Genomic DNA, 22,337 nt, shown 5'->3' on the forward strand with positions numbered 1-22,337 from the left:
TTCTGTTCTTGGACCACTGCTGTTTAATCTGTTCATTAACGATATAGGGAAGGATCTAAGTGGAACAGTTCATTTGTTCGCTGATGATGCAAAGTTGGGTAGGGCGATAGTGAATGCAGAAGATGTCAAAGTCTTGCAGGACGACTTGGATAGATTGGAGTCCTGGGCTAAGGAGAATGGATGTCAATTTAATGTGACAAAATGTAAGGTTATGCATTTTGGGGTGAAAAGATTAGCAGCAGTATACCACATTGGTGGAACTGTACTCCAAGAGATTGATGAGGCCAGGGACTTGGGAGTGTTGGTGGATAGGGAGATGAAGTTTAGGGGGCACATTGCAAAAGTAGCTAAAACAGCTCATCAACTCCCTTGGTTGTTGAAAAATACCTTGACGAGTAGAGATAAGCAAGTTATTGTACCTCTGTACCGAGCCCTGATAAGACCTCATCTCGACTACTGTGCCCAGATTTGGTCACCTCGGTTCCTTCTTGATGGGGAGGAGGTGGAAAGGATCCAGAGGCGAGTGACTAAGATGATAGCAGGACTATGGAATGAACCATATGAGAACAGGTTGAAGATTTGTGGATTGCAGAAACTAGTTGATAGGTGGAAAAGGGGAGATATGATTGAGACATTCAAATTGCTAAAAGGATTCTATAAGATTAATTCAGAGGATATTCTTGAGATCAGGACTGGTTGTGGGACACCTATAGAAACTGGGCAAGAGTGTGGTTAGCAGGGGTGTTAGAGCTGGGTTCTTTACTTTTAGAGTGTTGAATGAGTGGAATAAGCTGCCAGAGTCAGTTGTGAGTGCTATGACAGTGAGCGAGTTCAAGGCAAGGTATGATAGATACTGTGAGAATGTCAAATAGTTGTGTGGACATGGAGTTTAGGGCCTCCCTCGATGAGTCTAAGGACGCCCTGGAGTAGCCCGAAATAATAATAATAATAATAATTGTTCTCCCACCATTTTATGAAAAACTTCTTCAACATTAATCCAATACTTACAAACTTGTACATCTCTATCATATCATCTCCCTTTCTCTTATCCACTAGACTGTAAATTGCATCTTCTCAACCTTTCTCATACTTAACATTTCAGAGATAGAAACTAGTCCATTACATCTGTACCCTTTCCAATATCTCTTTATCCTTATGAAAACCAGGTGACCAAATCTGTACACATTAATCGATATGTGGCCTAATCAATGCTTTATACAATGGAACCAGAATCTCCTTGTTTCTACAACCTTGTGTCCTCTGCATCATCAGAATCTGTTGTTGTCCTCAATTTTGGCAATGTGTTTTCTAAATTTTAGATCCTTATCCACCATCATCACAAGATCTCTTATTTCCTCCACCTCTAACAATATATCTCTACCAAGCATAAACTACATGCCATCTTTGTTTTCCAAATTTTAAACTGGAATCCCCACTCCTGTGCCCACACACTCAGTCTATTCAGGCCTTCTTGTAAGGCCACATCATCTGCTCTACTCATTCTTCCCGACTTTGCATCATATGCAAACAACTTAATATCCCCATTTATTAACTCAAATCTAATCTGATATCATTAACATGCAGGTTAAATAGCAATGACCCTAAAATAGATTCCTGAGGCATACTACTAGTGACTTTTCTCTTTTGGGATATTGCTCCCCCATACACAATTTGCTCATATCTATGAGATAGCCAGTCTCTAATCCAATGCACTAATCTAATATCCAATCCCATCTGCTCTAGTTTGATTATCAGCCTATGTGGTAATCTATTAAAAGCCTTTGCAAAAATCTAAGAACACTATGTATGCCTATCTACATGTGTTTAGTTTTTCTTTCTGCCTATGAAGATGCCTTTGTGACCAAGGTGAAATATTTGCTTATCTAATTTTAGTTATTATTTTTAGAAGTATTTTCTCCATTACTTATTAATACTAGTATTAACTAATGTCTCTAAGAAATCAAGACCAGATACATGTTTTGAGAACATTTGATTATGCATATTTTATCCATTCCACATAAAATGGTAGCAGAGCTTTTAGTGCATGAGTTCAATGTGTAGGTTAGTAAGGGTTGGGAAGAAGGAAGCTCTTGACATTTTTCTTGAAAAGCTATAGTTAAGTAATACTGTTTCTCAGTAAGATAAGAATGGAAGCAGATTTGGTGAATTTTCATTTGGACTGTAAAAGGATGGGCTGTTCACTTTAATAGGCTTAATGGATGGCGAAGAAATGGATGTCAGCAGCTGGGTGTTCATGGAAGTACCTGTAGAATAGACAGCTGAAACTGACTATCTGAGATAGTGGTTGAAGCAAGTCAGTGAGAAAGGGATCATTTATCATCTGAATCAGTTCTAAACAAGAATTTTTATGGGGTGGGGGTTGGTGTATTAACATATGCAGTAGTTTTAAGGTTGGGTATATTTGGAAAATGTATAGAATTAGTAGCTGGATGGGTGAAAATGTCTTGAAGAAAATAATGCCTAATTTTTTAAAGGATAAAGGCTAGAGGTAAATGTCATTCCAAGAGGAGAGCTAATCCTTTCTGGTGATTTGTGTATTATTCAAGATAAGGAAAGGTAAAAAAATGAAATTGTCTTTTTGTGAGAAATAAGGCAAGACTTCATTTTGGTAACATTGAAGGTGACTGTTATCCCCACGCCATTGATGAAATTGGACTTCATGTTTAAGGGACTGGTTGTAGATCTTGAAGCTTGAGATGTTTATGTGCTGCAGAGTTTGGTGAATGAGTAGGAGAAATGGAATGTATGTACAAGCAAGACTATTGATTAGGATTAAGTTTTAATAATGGAATACCGTGAGCAGACATATAAATATAAAATTAATAATGGAAAAACTCACAGAAAAAGATTATTTAATAGTATACTTTTCGCCTGTGTGTCACAGGCATCTTCAGTACATTTTAAGCTCAAATTAAACAATAACTGACAATTCCAAAAAGCTCCACCTAAGTAGCTAGTGTAAGATAACTAAAAAGGTCAATAAAATTTCCTAAAAAAAAAAAAAAAATTATATATACAATAAAAAGTTAGGAAAGATTAGCTGATTTATAAAGTACTATCTCCCATAAAGGGGATAAATGTTAACCATCAGATTTGTTTAAGTTAGGAGAGTGAAGTAAAGTTTCACATGTTTCTTTATAGAGACGTTCCATGAGGAACCGACTTTTGTGGAGGACTCTTGTCTTTTTCCAGTGAACTCTGTGTCTAGTGATGATGGCATGTTCTGCAAGTCCAGACTGTTCAGGTTCAAGGTATTGAATATAAGACTGGTGTTCTTCTAGCTGAACAGAGGCAGATCTTCCTGTTTGTCTGAAATAAGATAATCCACAAGAGCAAGGAATCTGGTAGACACCTGAATAATTAAGATGTGGAAGCTTGTCCTTAGGAGAAGTGAGAGAGGTGGAGATTTTTCTGAATGGTCGAAAGGCAACAAAAATATTCAGTGGTTTTAAAACTTTTGCTATATGTTCACTAATGCCTTGTACATAAGGGATAGGAATGTGCGCTATTTCTTCTGTATTTGAAGAGGAAGACATATTAAAACTACTCTAAGCTCTTTTGATGTAGGAATTCTTATATCCATTAGATAGAAAGGAAGAAGTAATATATTGCAGTTCTTTCTGTAATAGATCATCTGAAGAACAAAAGGAGTGGGCCCGATGAAACAGTGTTTTAATAATTCCTGATTTTTGACTGGGATGGTGATGAGATTCAGTATGGATATAACGACCTGTATGAGTCTTCTTGCTATAGACCGAGAAATGTAGATTGCCATCTGGTTGGCAAAGAATTAAAAGATCTAAAAAGGCTAACTGCTTATTTGATTCTCCTTCTACTGTAAACTGGATCCTTGGATGAAGTGCATTTAACTTAGCGAGAAACTGTTGAAGTTCATCAGAAGAGCCATTCCATATAGCAAAAATGTCATCAGCATATCTGAACCAATGAGTAGGTCTGGGAGAAATGATGTCAAAGATACGTTGTTCAAAATGTTCCAAAAGTTGGAGATAGCAGGAGAAAGAAGATTGCCCATTGCTGTTCCTTCAATTTGTTGATACTTATTTATTTGAAATTTGTTGAAACGTATTTTTAAAGAAAAAATAACCAGAATGTATTACAAAATCAAATAATTTTACAATGTCTGAAGGAAATTCCTGTTGCAGTAATTCAATGCTTTCAGATAAAGGAACATTTATAAATAAAGAAACAACATCTAAACTGATCATGATATTCGAAATGTCCAAATGAAGATCTGAAATTTTATTTTTGAAATCTAAGGTATTTTTTATATAAGTATCTGTTCTTCTAGTTGAAGAAGTGAGTAAATTTGATAAAAAAATTTTGAAATTTTGTAAGCGGGAGAACCTATACAATCTACAACTGGCCTCAATGGAATGCCTGGTTTATGAACTTTCGGAAGACCATACAATCTAGTTGGACGACCGAAGAAGATAGATTAAAGGCTTGTTGAGGAGGCCTTCATATGCCATGAATCAAATACCCTAGAAATGTTAAGTGCAAACAGTGCAGGCCAAATGTTTGCAATGCACACATTCCCAAAGGTGAGTGATGTTGGCTAAGAGATCTGTTAGGTCTAGTGTCATAATCAACTGGTGGGCTTCCACATAGTGAAGTTGGCTTGATAACCTCCATAATTTTGGAGATGGACTGTGGTGAGGGCAATGGGTTTGGTAGTTTGACAGCAAAGAATTTTTTTTTTAATATATAATAAGTTGAGAACTTTTTTTTTTTTGTTAATGTATTTGTAGAAAATAATTGTTCGATGTTCAAGTATAAAATATATATGCACATCAGCTTTCTGTTGATGTTTGTGATCAGAATTTTTATTCTCTTATTCTGTATAGGACAATTGGTGATGCTATTGTACATGAAGCATCTCCACTTACTGTTCACTTTGTGATGTTTATTCCTGCACTAATGGGCTTAGCAAATGAGGATCAACAAACAAAATGGTTACCACCAGCTCTAGAGATGAAGATTATTGGTTCTTATGCACAAACAGAACTTGGACATGGTAAAGAATATTTAATTTTTGTGTGTAACCTGTTTAGCATTTTTATACTAATATGAATACAGTGCTTTATATGGTGAGAATTCTTAACTAACAGTTTATCTTGAGAATAAATGCTTAGTCTTATAGTAGACTATTATTATATTTGCATTATGCAGATAGCCTGACTTTATAATTGCATTATGCAGATAGCTAAATTTTTTTTCGGTTAAAAAAGCGGTTTCCAAACCGGAAAATTGTCTATACACAGCTGACTGCTAGAAATGGTAAATCATCTTTTTTGTAAGAATTGCTGTTTTCCATTGCTTCCTTTTGTAAAGCAATGCCACTCTTGGTTGGACAATCAAGTAGAATAACTTAAATGAATTGAGACACCTTTTGGATCTCAAATTAGAATTCTTGATAATTACATTCTTGTCATGATACATTCTGCAATACAACAAAATGCATTTCGATAAGGGTGTGCAGAATCATGTAGTTCTTTTGAAATTTTTCAAAAACCAATATACACACACACACACATGCACACGTTTTTTTAAAAAATATTCAGTAAGAATCCTCACTTTCTGAACTCTGAAATGTGGGTTCAAATTCTGCTGGAGCATGATGGGTATTAGCTGATAAGTTTACATAGCAGATGATTTTTTTTTATTTTATTGCCTATGTAATCCTTAGACAGCCTGTAGTACCAACAATATGATAGATTTATGACCTTTCATGACTGTGATTCTCAAAAAAAAAAAAAATTGCATGATTCAGTTCACCACTAATTTAGTGATATGCTGAATGAATGAATTAATGACAAATCACTGTCATTGCCAAAGGTCAAACAATCAGTGTAATCAACATTATTACTTGGATACATTAAGGCATCAAGTATATGGGACTTCTTTTCCCTGAAGGCTACTACCTCCATCATATGGTCACATTCCTTCTTTAACAGTTGCCTATGTACAACATTGATGGTTTTTATACCATTTTCATCATCCCCATTATTATATGACCTCCAGAGAGTCAAGGACTCATCGAGAGAGGTTATACATCACCCACACCAGCTGCCATACCTTCCCTTAAACTCATTCACATTAGCTGCATTCTCTACTTCTAAAGACAAACTATCTTATTCACTCATGAGAGAAAAATCTAGATCTTGTCACTTTCTTAACCATAAACGAACTTAACTTTCATGGATGCCCCTGTATTCTCTCCCACCTTCCATATAATGAAAATTTTCATCAGACAGTATCTTATAACACCCATTCAGAAGTTTGTAGATCACCTCTCTTTCTCTTGTTAGCCAGAGTCTGTATATAGTCTACATACCTGCAATCTGCAGATTGATGCAGTCTGTAATCACAACTTAGATTTCAGATGACTCAATTGTCAGATTTGACAGTATGTGAGACTGACAAGTTTTTTGTCAAGGGAATGAGTAGTTGAAGAGAGGCTAGTAATGCAGATTAAAGTATGTGTAGTGCTATCCTCAACCTTTTAAGCCCCTGTGGATATGTATCAAATAGTGATGTTAATTTTAGTCTATATTCCATATCTGAGAGCTATTTGATACTTAGAAACTATCTTTCCAGTAGGGTACCCATTTGAAATAAAAAGGGATTTGAAATAAAAGTGACCATCACCCCTTGTGTTCAAAAACAGGATTGAACACAAGGGGTGAGGATCACTTTTAGATCTTAGACCACTGAGGGCAGCACTCAATTTTTGTGCGCATTCTCTCCATGAGAATTTATCTAATTTCTTTTCCTGAGTATAGTGTTAGTAATGATATTCTATATATGGAATCTTTTCTCCACATGTTTCCAAAATGCTTTTATATGCCTGAGATGGCTTTTCTAATTTAAGTGTTTAACCCTCCAGCTGGATAATTTTTTGATCTGTTTCAAAAAAAAAAAAAAAAAAGTTTTTTTTTTTTTTCCCAGCAGATTTTGATAAAATTGAGAAATATTTTTATTGAAGCATTTTTAACATTACAGTATCTAATACTTTTTTCAGCTTATCTTATTCCAAGTTCCTCTGGGAGACCTTTTCTGTTACTGTTCACTGTACTAAAAATATCAGTCTTCTCTTTTACAAGTCAGTCTGGAAGATCTGGTGACATATATCAATTATCCACTGTGACACATCAACCTTTACCCCCCAGAAAAGTCCATCAGGTGAAGAACACTTTTAGTGCTAACAGTTTTTATTGTATATGGTTCTTTTTCTGGTACACAAAAGAAAATCACGAACATAACCGCTTTCTGTCTCACAAAGCACAAAAAATTTCAGTCCAAAGCTGGAGCTCTTCTTAGTATTGAACATTTTCCAAGCCAGACAACTCTGTATCTGAGTGACCGGAGTTCATTCCCAGTATGTATTCTTTATCAGAATCGCATTCTGCTGCCATTATATGGGTGTAATCTAACAGATATAAAATATAAGAATATAAAAAACAAACATAAAAATAAGAATCAAGAGCCTGTAAGCATTTTCTAAATGATATAAAAAATCTCTAAATATTTGAAGATGTGAAATACATTATGAATTATACAAATAACTTGCCAGTTCAATGTGCCTTCAACAATAAAAATATCATGTCTCAAAATCATAAGTGTTTTTAGATGGCATCTCAACTTGTAGCATAAAATGCTCACATGAAGTAAAGTTTGCAAAACTGCATCTTCATCCTAATCACTCAAGGTAATCTCAGCTGTCTTCTATTGACAAACTAGAAATAGGTGAAAAAATTAATATGTCCAATGCATGTAAGCATGTGAAAAAGTGAAATCCTCAGTAGAAAGAAAAGCAAAATAGAAGCTATCCTGTGGAAATCGTGGGATATTCAGCTGGAGGGTTAATGAGGACCAACTTATATATAAGCTGAGCTGTCCTTTATAATTTAAGGGAACCATAGGCATAACTAATTTCTTATTTTGATGTTTCTTCACTTGGCACTCCATTTTCCTTGATCCCTAGTACTTGAATAGATCTTGCTTGGGATTTTTTTAATAATTCCAATTCAGTTGACATAATTTCTGTAATTATTCTTCTAGCTTCACTTTTCCTGTGATGTTCTTACATTGCTAACACCTATCTTTAAACCGTAACTCAACAGATTGTATGTGGGCTGAAACTACATATATGCTTGTGTTTTATCAACTGTATATCATTCCAGTCTGGACACTGTCTTGTTATACAAGACCTACGTGTTCATTAGAATGAACAAGTGAAAATTCAGCTACTGAAGCAGAATTGAAGATTAGACATCATCCCCAACCTGATTAAGTGGATATCGTCTCTGGTGAGTGAATTGTGAGTTCAATACCACTACGGACATAGGTGTAGATGAATTTAATTGCCTATTGTGAGACCATTTCCCTGCTTATGGGAAGCCTTAAGTGACTTAAGGCTTCCTAGACTTGAAAAAGTTCAGTGTTTGTTCTCTAGAGCAGGGTTTCCAGATTTTTTTTGTAAAAGAAAAGAATCAGAGAACCTTAACCTGCCCATAATACTAATGTACTATAGACGTGTGGACAGACTTATTTGTTCGTCGAACATGCTGTTTAATATTTTAACGGTATAATAGAACACAGAAACTAAGTAAATAATTCATTTATTAACTTGATGCTGATATTTCGCTGGTATTATAACCAGCATCTTCAGAGCACAAAAACCACTTGTTTGTCACAATACGCGAGACTAAAACAACATGGTGTACTTAAAATTGTAGCAGCAACACAAAGACTAGAGTCCTGATTTTGGCGCCCTCTATCTGAAAAAAAAAAAAAAAAAAAAAAAAACCGCTATCATATATTACTAGAGTCCTAGAAAAGTGCTAGTTTTTTCTTAATATGACTGTCTCCCAGATCTTCGGCAAGTTAATACAGCCATATTTGTTGAGATTTGGAGTGTGTTTTAGGGCTTCTGTCGTCTCTAAGAACAATCTCTCTGATTTATATGGGTTTCTGTGTAGTACTTTTGTGTTTTTCCAGTTGATCCTGTGTGCAGGGGTATCCAGAGCATGGTCTGCTAGGCCCGACTTCCCATAATGATATTTCAGGACGTATCGTTTATGTTCGTTGATGCGGATATTCACAGTTCTTCCTGTTTGACCGTAGTAGGCTTGATTGCATGAGCAGGGTACTTGGTAGACTCCTGGATGTGATAAAGGAGGAATGCTGTCCTTGGGTGAGCGGATGAGGGTGGCTAATTTGCTATATGGTCTGAATGTAGTGCGTAGTTTATGTTTATTGAGAATTCTTGAGATCTTTTCGGATGTGCCTTTAATGTAGGGGATGGTGACTGTTTTGTTGTAGTTCTCTGTGGTGGATGGTGGGAGGGGTTTCTTGGGAGTGTTTAGTATTTTGTTTATTTTTTGTGGATTGTAGCCGTTGGCCAAGAAGGTGTGGCGTAAGTGAGTGAGTTCAGCAGTAAGAGCCTTGTCATTTGAACAGATTGCTCTCGCTCTGTGGGTTAGCGTTTTTAATATGCCATATTGTTGAGAAGGATGATGGTGTGATTGTTTGTGTAAGTATCTGCCTGTATGTGTGGGTTTTCTGAAAACTGAAAATGATAAGGAACCATCTGGGAGACGTGTGATGAGTGTATCCAGGAAGGGCAGACAGTTGTTGGCTTCCAGTTCCATAGTAAAGTGGATTTTTGGATGTTGGCTATTTAAATGTGCTAAGAATGTTTTCAATGTCTCAGGGCCATGTGGCCAAATAACGAGCACATCATCAACATAGCGTAGCCAAAGTGTTGGTTTGAGAGTGGCTGTATTGATTGCTTGTTTTTCCAGGTGTTCTATGTAAAAGTTGGCTAGGGGGGGAGAAAGGGGGGAGCTCTCGCTCTATGGGTTAGCGTTTTTAATATGCCATATTGTTGAGAAGGATGATGGTGTGATTGTTTGTGTAAGTATCTGCCTGTATGTGTGGGTTTTCTGAAAACTGAAAATGATAAGGAACCATCTGGGAGACGTGTGATGAGTGTATCCAGGAAGGGCAGACAGTTGTTGGCTTCCAGTTCCATAGTAAAGTGGATTTTTGGATGTTGGCTATTTAAATGTGCTAAGAATGTTTTCAATGTCTCAGGGCCATGTGGCCAAATAACGAGCACATCATCAACATAGCGTAGCCAAAGTGTTGGTTTGAGAGTGGCTGTATTGATTGCTTGTTTTTCCAGGTGTTCTATGTAAAAGTTGGCTAGGGGGGGAGAAAGGGGGGAGCCCATGGCTGTCCCATCAATTTGTTTGTATATTTTCCCTTTCCATGTGAAATATCCTGCATGTATTGTGAATTTGAATAGTTCAAATATATCTGGGGGGAAGTGTGACTTCAGTAGATTGAGGGTTTCTATTAGTGGTACATTTGTGAATAGTGAAGTGATGTCAAAGCTTACTATTAAGTCTGAGCTTTTTAGGTGTGCTGAATTTTTGATAAAGGAGGGAGAATTGTTAGTGAGAGTGGCTAGTAGCTTCGCTAAATGTCTAGCCAGTTTGTATGTGGGACTATTTATACTGTCCACAATTGGGCGTAGGGGTGTGCCTGGTTTGTGAATTTTTGGTGATCCATAGATCCTCGGTGTTTTAACATGGAAGGGTTTGAGTTTGTTAACTGTGTCTTTGGGCCAGGAAGTGACTTTTTTTAATAATTTTCGGGCCTTATTCTTTTGTGTGTTGGTGGGATTGCGATCTATAATTTTGTATGTTGACTGATCTTGTAATAGTGTGTGCATTTTGTTTTCATATTCAGTTGTGTCCATCACCACGGTTGCATTTCCTTTGTCTGCTTTTGTTATGGTAATCTGGCTGTTGTTGTGTAACTCTTTTATAGCAATGAATTCCTTATGTGGGATATTATTTTTTGGAGGCTTGGACTTGATTAGGATGTTGGCCACATCTAAACGTATGTTGTTAGCTATTGTTGGAGGCAGGTGCTCTGAAGATGCTGGTTATAATACCAGCGAAATATCAGCATCAAGTTAATAAATGAATTATTTACTTAGTTTCTGTGTTCTATTATACCGTTAAAATATTAAACAGTAATGTACTATAGGTTTAAACCTTTTGTAGTGGGAGTCGCATAATAAAAAAAAAAACAAGTTTACATTATTAATCTCCTATTCAAATTTTTCTTCCAAATCAGTCTATTACTTGTGAGAATTCCAATATTATCATATCTAACATTTTGTGCTGCTTCTTAGCCACTTCTAACTGAATCAATCTACCTAGACCTTGGTTTTCCTCTGGGTCTCTTTCCTACCATCTTGGCATCAAACACGTTTTGCTATCCTTTCCTCATCCATTCTATTTAATTAACTGTACCACCCTTATATTAGCTCTGCTGACATTCTGAAATGCTAATAATGTCAAGTTTCTTTCTAATATCTTCATTTTTAACATGATTCTGCTATCACTTCACTCTCCTAATTTTTCTCAGTATCCTCATCTCTAGTCTTTGATCAAGTGCTTCATTTCCAAACAAGCTGTCAGCTCCATAACTTAAAACTGGTTTGAACACTGTCTTGTATATCGCTAATTTGATGTTTTGGCTAATTTCTGTCTTATTATTATTATTATTATTATTTGACACCTCCAGGGAGTTCAAAGACTCATCGAGGGAGAGTGTACCAACAGTATCGAATGATCGATTCCCTTCCAACTACTAAACTTGCTCAAACTTGCTTAACTTTTTGCATGAGCCATTAGTAGCAGAGCTCTACCAATTGACCAACCTTTGTTGGCATTTATTCCACATCAATTTATTCAGCTGGCTACCCACCATACCAGCTTTGTTTACTCTAAGTTTTAAAAGAGATATACCGTGAGTAGACATATCGATACAAAATTAATAACGGAAAAAACTTGCATACAAAGATTATTTAATAGTATAATTTTGCCTGTGTGTCACAGGCATCTTCAGTACATTAAGCTCAAATTAAACAAAAATGGTTTTACTGTAATCTAGATTATTTTTTGATGATGTTTTATGAAGTATTTTATTAATAGTATTTTTGTTATAGCCATTATTTATAAATGTGTCGCTGATGATTTTTAGTTCCTGTTTCAGAGCTTGCTGGTTAGAGCAAATTGTTATAGCTCCTTTTGTAAGGGTGTTAATGACTCCATATTTTTGTGATGGGTGGTGGTATTAATTAGCATGTATGTGTGTGTCGGTTTGTGGTAGACCGTGAAGGATAGACTACCTGAAGGAAGACGTATGTCCAGGAATGGGAGCGAGTTCTGATTTTCAATTTCAATCATAAATTGTATGTGTTCAGGTGGCTGAGGAATGTGTGTAGCGTTTGTCGCCTATGTGGCCAGATAATGAACACATTGTCAACATATCTAAACCACACTGTAGCTTTTAGAGTGGAGGAATCAAGAGCACTTTGCTCAAAAGTTTCCATATAGCAGTTAGCGATTGGGGGGGAATAGTGGTGAGCCCATGGCCGTGCCTTCTTTTTGTAGGTAAAATTTATTTTGCCACACGAAGTAACCAGAGCGTAATATGTGGACAAATGTACTTTAACAGACCATATACTTTAGTACTTTAACAAACCATGTAGATTGTAGTGCAGCTTGTTTCTCTGTATAATAGTATATATGCTCCAGAAGATGACCTTGATATAAAGATCAAAACGTCGAATGTGGATTTTGGTTTATATCAAACTAAAGTTTTACTCAAACATGGTAGTTGTCTCCATAATTTTCCAAAATGTATTCGGATCACTGTGTAAGCCTGAAAGAAAGGGTTTGTTCAAGTCTTTCAAAGTAATTACTCCAGACATCTAGGATATTCTTATCTTCAGTTTTCATGTCACCATTATCATTTTTGATTCCTCTTATAGTACTCTTTCCTCCAGAACATTTTGCCACCTTCCTGATATTTATTTTCCATACTATTACCAAAGTATTCTCTTGACTTTTATTTAGCTAATTTTACACATAGCTTAGCTCTTACATTTTTTTCTATATTCTTTTAGGACATCTGCCAACTTATTTGCTAGGAATTTTGGTATGTTTCCTTCTTTTCCAGGACTACTTCATTAACTTCTTTTGTCCACCACGGTGTTCTTATTTTTCTATCTTTGCAGACAACCTCCCTTGCTGAATCAATATCGTCTTCAGAGTTTGCCACTGAGATTCCAATGTTTGGTTCTTCTTTTCAATTTGTTCAATTTTTTCTTCAATAATGTTTATATAGTCAAATCTACAATTTACCTGTAAAAGCTGCTGAACTTTAATTCTTTTTATAACTCTTACATACTGATCTTTTCAATGTGATATCCATTTTTATCCAGCTTAGTACTAAGTAATGGTCACTTCCAATTTCAAATCCTCTGTACACTCTTATATCCTGAACCAGCATGTTGATATCACTATCAACAGAGACGTAGTCAATGATGCTGTTCTCATTTCTTATCTTCTCTCCATTCAGATGGAGAGAAGATAAGAAATAAGTTCTTTGTGCACATCTTTATGTTGAAACATGGTGTTAGTAATGACTAATCTGTGTCCTGAGCAGAAGTTAGTAAATACTTACCATTATTATTATTATTATTAGTTTTCCCTTTTTTCCAAATTTTCCCAAAATGTTCCTATATGCCTTGTGGGATTCATTTCCTCTATTCAGATCTGCCTTCTAATCAAGAAGTTTATCTTCATGTTTGGTATTGAATGCTCTCACTACTCCTTCCTTGCTTTGATCATTATTGCCTGAAAACAACATCCTATACTTAAGTGAGATCTTACTAAATGTTTTTGTCTCCTTCATCTCAGTAATGCCAAATGCCAATTCTGTTCATGTACTTTTTCAATTCTTCTGCAGGTTTGATTTCCTTTACATAAAAGTTCCTTATATTGATGGTTTCTATCTTCAGTGCTTCTGATGTTGGTATTCTTCTTCTTCTAGACGTTGAGTTGGAGCTTGTTCCAGCAGTTGACTTTTCACTGTTGTTCTCTGATTTAAACAGTGGTGGCCTTGTTTAATTGAGAGATGCTCCAGCTGGCATGGTCTCATGTTGTACCATCATATGCATTTATGGTTTGAGCCAATAGAAAGTACAAGTTGTTGAATTGCCAGCCCATCCTTTCAGTACCCAGTAGATACCTACTGATGGGGTACACTATGTGAAGGTGAAGATTGGACATCAGGTCAGAAGCCCCTGTGCCCTAGTCAGTTCAAAACCTGAAAGGTGATGTGGAGGTCTCCTCCAGTTATTTGGCTTTGACCCTTAAGTGACCTCTTATCTTATTCTCAGCAAGATAATTTATGTTACTGAGATTAAGATGATCTATTCATGTTCTGTAGATCAGAAAAAGGAGGAAGTAGTTGATATTCTACACTATGCATGAAGATACTTATCAAATGTGCAAACCAATTTCAAGTAGTGATGTGGGCAAATTTCAAATGGAAAATTGGACAGTGAGACCTTGTCCATTTTGTTTGTTACTAGAACCTTATGTAACTAAAGAATTTTTACAATTTTTGCAAAATAATTTTTTAATAATCATGATTCATTGATCTGCATTTATTTGCTTTGTATGTTCTGGCATTTCTGCTAAAACTACAAAGGGCTATATATCTTGGAAATGCTAATTTCCAGGCCTTTTTTTTGTTTAGTTTTCAGGTGTAGAATACACCTTTAAAGGTTGTGTGTGTGTGTGTGTGTGAGAAAGAGAGAAAATACACTGGTTTTTCAGTATATAGAATTTTATTTTGTGAAAGTACTTTAAAGAATTCACCTCCTCTCTGTTCTTATTTAGTTTTTATGATAAAAGCTGAATTTATGATATACTTGAGTATTGTATGTTAATCTAGAATTAGGTGAATTAGATATGCTAGAAACTACACTGAGGATGCATTGTTTTATGACCATTTGTTGAAAGAATGATATATTACAATTTATTAAAATTTGAACAGCTTTATGTTAATGGACTTTCATTTTGACAGGTACTTTTCTTCGAGGACTTGAAACTACTGCCACATATAAACCAGAAACAAAGGAATTTGAACTTGATACTCCTACTTTGTCTTCAATAAAATGGTGGCCTGGCAGCTGCAAGTATTGTCCCTTTTAATTTTTAAAAATGCATTGCTTACTTTGAAAATTTTCATCAGTTGCATCTTCAGTAAATGTTAAGTTATTTAGATTTTATTTGATTTTAGTTAGTAAACTGCATTTGTTTAAATGAATAGGCCATCTAGGAAGAATCAGCATGGCTCCATAGTTGATTTCAATTTTTTTTTTTGGGGGGGATGGGTTTTTTTATTTTATTTTTTATTGCTTAAAATAAGCGTCTCTCACATGTTATTTCAGATGAATATTTACCATGAAAATATTGACTAAGTTGGTTTTTTTTATAGCATACACATAATGCTATAAAAAAAACTTTATAAACTTTATAGTAATTTCTATAATTTATTAATCAAATTAATGATTAACAAGTTTTTTTTTTTTTTTTGTATAATTAAGATAGCCCATTGAATGAACTAACTATGCATGTAAAACATTAATTCATACAATGCTGCTTTCTTATTATTATCCATGTTAATTCATTTTTCAACATGAATTGTAATTCCTCCTACTTGTTGCCATTCTGGCATTATACACTGTTTTACTAACCTTTCCTCTTTCATTCTGATTGAATGACCATACTGCCACCTTAGATTAGCTAAGTTCACACATTTGTTAAGGCTGTCAGTCAGGTTCCTTTCTCTGAGCTTCATTTTTCATATGATACTGCCATTAATGTGATTGGTTTGCTCCTATCTTTTCTTAGGACTCATCTGTGTCTTTGATCAGCTGTTTATTTCTAAACCCATCTCTCAAATCCATAAGTTTAAATGCTCTTTTGTGATTTGTTTAGTTTCTTATTCAACATAGATTTATTCAACTGATTGGCTCCCTACAGCTCTGTGTATTCTATTTTTCAAATTTCATTTGCTATCTTCATTAATAATTCTACCTAAACAACTGAAGTATTTTACTTTATGTGGCTCTTGCCCATGAAAGGTTTTTGCAAACCTACAGTATATATTTACCATGGATGTACTAAGGATTTTTTTTCCCTGCCTTTTTATGTTGAGCTCATCAACAAGAGGAGGTACTACATTAGTACCATGTATGGATAATGGGTTAGGAAAGGAGAAACTTGTTTACATTTGATTTAAAAGCTTGTATATTGTATTCCTGGGACACACATCACATGGAAGACTGTTCACAATATAGCAGGAGGGATGGAGGAGGAGGAAAAGAAACTGGTTCTGTGAGTTTCAAGTGTACTGTGATGGAATGTTGGGTTGCAGCTGCATGTGTTTCGACAGATTTAGTACTGATTGGGGAAATTCTTGATGTTATTTCAGATGAATATTTACCATGGAAATATTGACTAGGTTGGTTTTTTATAGCATACACATAATGCAGAAACCAAATGCCTGTGCAAAAGTAGGAGGAGTGTGTTGGTAAGCAATGGTTATTAATCAAATTACTCTTCCCTGTATTGAGTTAAGCATTTTAAGGAAGCTCTTAGGGCCTCACTCCAAATGTGAGAGCAGTATTCTATAGCTGGGGTGGATTTGTGATTTGTATAAAGTTAGCAGCTGTTCAGAGGTGAAGTAATGTCTTGAGTGAAAAAGAAATCCTAGTTTTTTTAGAAGCTGAAGATGTAATGGTTGTAATGTGTTTATGCCAGAAGAGGCTTAATGTAAGGATGATTCCAAGAAGAAAAATCTCATGTCTGGAAATTGGAGTGTTGTCAAAAATAATGCTGGGAGAAATTGACGAGGTTATCTGAAATCCATTGGAGGAGGGTTTGGAGATCAGAATTGAAGTCAGTGGTGGTTGATGTTCTGTAGATTTGATTCCCGTCGCCGACGTGAGGAGCTTAAGGATCTTCCTCGGCCATAGCCAAGTTAGTCGGTCTTGGGCGTGGACAGCAGGGTTTCCCCCCCCAGTTTATCTGTGATTTTTCATCCTGCAAGCAGGCAAACCGGCCCTGTGAACACACACATGGATCTACAGCCATAAATACTTAATCCCCTATGAGGGGGTTAAGTATTTTTGGCAGATGTTCCTTATCCTCTCACCATTCAACTAATATCAGGGTTCCACAAGGTTCTGTTCTCTCACCAACCCTCTTCCTTCTACATATCAATGACCTACTTCAGTTGACCTCCAACCCAATAGTTTTGCAAATGAAAGAGAGAAGGGCAAAGTGTTATCATCTGCAAAACTATTGGGTTGGAGGTCAACTGAAGTAGGTCATTGATATGTAGAAGGAAGAGGGTTGGTGAGAGAACAGAACCTTGTGGAACCCTGATATTAGTTGAATGGTGAGAGGATAAGGAACATCTGCCATCACACATAGTGTGCATCCAGACAGAAAGCTGGCAATCCAACTGCTGAAGTCCAGAGGCAGACAAAATGAGGGACATTTGTTTAGTAAGCCTTTGTTCTAGTTAAAAGCTCTGGAGATATCAAGTGCAACTGATTTTAGATTCACCAAACTTCTCCATGGCATTTATCCAGAGATGGGTGATATGTGAGTTGTTTGCTGTTGATCAGCAGCAATGGAATCCATACTGGTTGTCGTTTCTTAGCTGGGTGACTTTGAGGTAGTGTAGGAGTTGGGAATTGATGGTTCTCTCCATTACTTTAGATAGGACTGGGGTGAGTAAGTGAGATATGGCAGTGATTTGTTGCCCTTGGGGATGGGTGAAATATATGTCAGATATATCAGGCTGGTTGAGTGATAGTGATAGATACCAGTGGAATAAGAGTATATCCAAGCGACATAGGATAGGAGTCAGTTCTGGTGCACAAACCTTCAGGACAATTAGAGGAATACCATCAGGGCCATGGATACTTTTTTTGTGTCTAATATGGACAATATTTCTCTGATGTCTTTCTAGCAAAAGGACATAGAGAACATTGTATATTGGGCATCTGGAATGGTAGGTGAGCATTTACCATTGTCAGTTATGCATGCATTGGAGGCAAAGTGTAAAACCAGGAGATTGTTTTTTTTCTGTCGGTGATGATGCAAAAGAGCCACCCCTATCATACAAAGTCATTGTATGATGGGGGGGAGAATATTGTTGGGCTAAACGTTAGACCAATTGACACATTCTGGCTATCATACTATTTATTAGTGACTCTCTGTTATCATATCTGGGCATCACACTTTTATTTATTTATTTGTATGGTTTCCTCCCTTTTTCTCCCCCGTCCCTATTGGGGTGAGTTAACCCCCCCTCATGGGGTGGTTAAGTATTTATGGCTGTAGATCCATGTGTGTGTTCACAGGACCGGTTTGCCTGCTTGCAGGATGAAAAACCCCAGATAAACTGGGGGGAAAAACCCTGCTGTCCACGCCCAAGACCGACTAACTTGGCTATGGCTGAGGAAGATCCTTAAGCTCCTCACGTCGGCAACGGGAATCGAACCTAGGACACTCCTTCCCCAGGCATAGGGTTGCGAAGTACACAGCCACTAGGCTAACTGTGCGGATGGCATCACACTATCTCTCTGTCTCTCCCCACCCAATTCACACTTCCTCTCAAGTCACTTGTGCCTACCATCCCAATCATCTCATCTACTTTCACCTCACTTAATTGCCTGATTTCCCCCCCCCCCCACTACCATACTAACTTTGCTTATTCTGTTATCTATGTTTAATTTGCTGTCTACATTAAAAATTGTACCTGAACAGCCAAAGTTGTGTGTGTGTTGTTCCCCTCGCATGAAAAAAGGCTGTATTACAAATCTGTGTTTAGCACAGATTTTATTTTCAATTTTTATTAATTTTATATATTTTTTATATTTTTCTTAATTTTTACCAAGTCTTAGAAGCCTTGCTGTCAGTATGGAACTTTTTCATGCAGCTTCAGGCCTCTGGTAAGTGGAGCAGTGGTCTCACACCAGGCACTGTTCATTTCCTACCTAAAGGCAATCACGAACAACTAATGGTGTTGTTCTAACCTGCAGCCTGTTGGTTAGAGAGCAGTTTTTTTTTATGTTGCTCTCACCCATGAAAGGTTATTTGTAAATCTATAGTACATTTTGTACCTTGGTGTGGCTAAGGATATTTTTTTTATCAACTTTGTATGTTTTTTGTATTTTTTATTTATTTTTTACATAGTCTAGACACTCTGCTCCAGAGACCAAACATGGAACCTTATCAAGCCACTTCAAGCCTCCAATAATTAGGGCAGTGGTCTCACACTGGATGATGACATTCATCTCCCATCTAAAGACAATCACAAACATCCATGCCCGCAGCAGGATTCAAACCAGTAGCCTTTGGGTTAGAAAGTGGATATGCTAACCTGGTCAGCTAATTACACTGACCAGGTCAGTGATGTTCTATAGATTCTCCATTTGAGAATGCAGCTGATATGCCAAATTTATCATATCATCTGCATTCTCATTATATAACTAACTAAATGGATTCCTGATTTTAGGTTGGGGAGGTGAATGTCATTGCCTGGTGTGAGATCATCGCCATCCCTTATTGGAGGCCTGAAGTAGCTTGAAAAAGTTCCATGTTTGGTCTTTAGAGCAGGGTTTCTGGATTATGTAAAATAATAAATGAAAAATAGAAAAAAAAAAAAAAATATATATATATATATATATATATATAAAATTGATTAAAGAAAAAATCTCTTTCCCATCCACAGTACAAAAATGTGTTATAGGTTTACAAATAGCCTTTCGTGGGTGGGAGCAACATATAAAAATAAATAAATTGAATAACAGGAGTTATGAATTAGTTGAAACTTTAAATTAAAAAAATTCTGCAGATTGATACTGGATTTGTTTAGGAGTATAGCATCTGCTTAAAGCAAAGAGCTGAGGTTAATGTTCTACAATTCTGATATCAGTTTTGGTATCATTTCATTATGTAGATCACATTTCATAATGTGATCTACATAAATGATGAAATGATGAATAATAGTGGAAATAGCGCACATCCTTGTTTTACAACTTAAGTTGTAACAGCTAACTGAACTGAACAGCTGGTTACTTGGTAAATCTAGCAACTAAGTTACTAACCTGTCATCTAGTAATCATCTGGAGATTACTAATTTATTGTGTGAACTGGAAAGTGTATGGTCAGATATTGTACTTTAATTGCAACCCCACTGAGTAGAAAAATAAATGTAAGATGTTAATTTTGAATATATATATATATATATATATATATATATATATATATATACTATATTTTTGGATGCTAAGCCTTATATTGCTATCCAGCAAAATACCATGAACTTGAATAAATGCCTTTCCCTCTACTTGAGTTTTAATTAAAACCAATTTCACTTAATTTAACATTTTTGTTCTGAATATCATAAATTCATAGTCATACCAGTTTGTAGAAAATATTTTTATCCTAAATCTTTTTGCCAGATTATGATATTGACAATATGGTTTCAGTATCATTCATTTCTTAATTTTTCTGTTCCTTGAAAAAGATAAAAATTGTTTACATGTGTACACAATAGGTTTTCTTAATACACAATCAGAATCAGAATAATATCCTTTATTCTAAACTATCACTCTTATTCTAAATCTGAATTTTTCAGTGGGGAAAACAGCCAATCATGCTATTGTACTTGCTCAACTTTATACTAAAGGCAAATGTTATGGTATTCATCCCTTTATGGTTCAAATTCGCAGCATGGAAGACCATCAGCCTCTAAAAGGTAAGTTACATTCATTTGATATTGTGCTTTATATTTTATATAATCAAAAACAGAAGAATTCATTTGGTTTGATAATTTTGTTTTATCATGCGACTTAGATTAACCTTGTTTAATTAAGCTTTTCCACACATGGACAATTCTCTTTTTGAAAATGCACATGATTTCCATTTGATCAGGTGGAAATTATGTACATTTTTGAACTTCATGCAACGTATAAGTATATAGGGCAATAGGTCATAGTGAGTGATATGGAATCATGTAGCATATTTGAAGAAATGCCATTTCAGTATTTCATATTGACTTAAGTTAATGAATGGAATGGATTTAAAGAGTGATAGCAAACAAAGGATTAAAGATTAGAGAACATAATGTAGAAGTAGTAAAGGCAGTGCAGAGATTTATTGAGATGGTGAAAAAGATAAAAGTTCCTGCATCTGGATTACTGTGATAAGATTGTCACTTTGGTTTTGTAGGCATCGAGGAAGCAGTGTAAAGAGGCTGGTAATAGTCAGTATCTCATCAGGACTATGCTGTAAAGATAGAATAAAGATAGAGAAAATATGGGTTACAGAGTTTAATAAAGAAGTAGAAAAGATAGGATATGATAATAGGTTTAAAGAAATTTTATAGAAGAATGTATAAGTGGTTTTTTTTAATACACTGACAAGCAGGAGTAGAATATGCAGTGTTGGGGATGGATATTCATAGATTGAGCAGAACAAGTGCTTGATTAGCAAAGATGTTCTAGAACAAGTAATTTTTCTTGTAGCAGGTGATGAAAAAATATGGATTGCTTGGTGGTATGAATGGATTTTAGGAAAGCTTGTGACTAACCCACAAAAAGTTGTAAACCTATAGTACATTAGTACCTTGAGTGGGTTATGGATTCTTCTATTTTTTATTAATTTCATAAATTTTTCGTTTGTTTATTTTTTACATTATCTAGAAACCCATCCCCCAAAGACCAAATGGGGAACCTCAAACTACTTCAGGCCTCTTGTAAGTGGGACATTGGTCTTGCACCAGCAATAGAATTCATCTCCTATAAAGACAACTGCAAATATCTACACTCAGCAAATTTGAACATGCAGCCAGTTGGTTGGAGAGTGGGTATGCTAACTATTTGGCCAACTATGCTGGCAGTTATTGATAAGTTTCTTGCAACTTTTAGTTTTGGACTCAACGGTGATTCCTGAATAATATATTTCTGAGAGTACAGAGGAATGTAGACCAATCTTCAAAAAAAGTTGGGGAGATTTACAAATATTACTGATTTTCACTATTATGACTGAATTTGATATCAGTAATAGTTTGTTAATCTCTGAATTCATTGGTATCTACCCACATTTATGCTACAAACAGTAGTCAAGTATAAAAATTATTCTGATTTTATCTTAAAGATTTGTATGCTCCCTAAGCTTCTGCTCTAACCAAACAATATTCTGTTTTGCTCTGCCATGAGCACTTCAAGGAAGAGAACTGGGCTTTTACTTCATGTGACTAATTTCAATTTTTTTGTTTTGTTTGTTTGTATGTGTCAATTTAATAATCTTGATGTCTTCATTTTGCTTCTCCAC

General features: G+C 35.7%; 1 protein-coding gene across 1 annotated transcript in view; it reads left to right on the forward strand.

The window, feature by feature from the left end:
* ACOX1 (acyl-CoA oxidase 1) overlaps positions 1-22,337 on the forward strand; it is a 129,827-nt gene that overhangs the window by 15,226 nt on the left and 92,264 nt on the right. The window contains exons 3-5 of the mRNA XM_090406739.1: positions 4,887-5,056; positions 15,004-15,111; positions 20,641-20,760. Coding sequence (XP_090262865.1) covers positions 4,887-5,056; positions 15,004-15,111; positions 20,641-20,760 — 398 coding nt within the window. The remainder of the gene's footprint in view (positions 1-4,886; positions 5,057-15,003; positions 15,112-20,640; positions 20,761-22,337) is intronic.

This window comes from Typopeltis vanoorti, chromosome 17 (genome assembly GCF_054136105.1).
Source record: "Typopeltis vanoorti isolate ZY-2024b chromosome 17, IOZ_Tvanoo_1.0, whole genome shotgun sequence".
Lineage (NCBI taxonomy): Eukaryota > Metazoa > Arthropoda > Arachnida > Uropygi > Thelyphonidae > Typopeltis > Typopeltis vanoorti.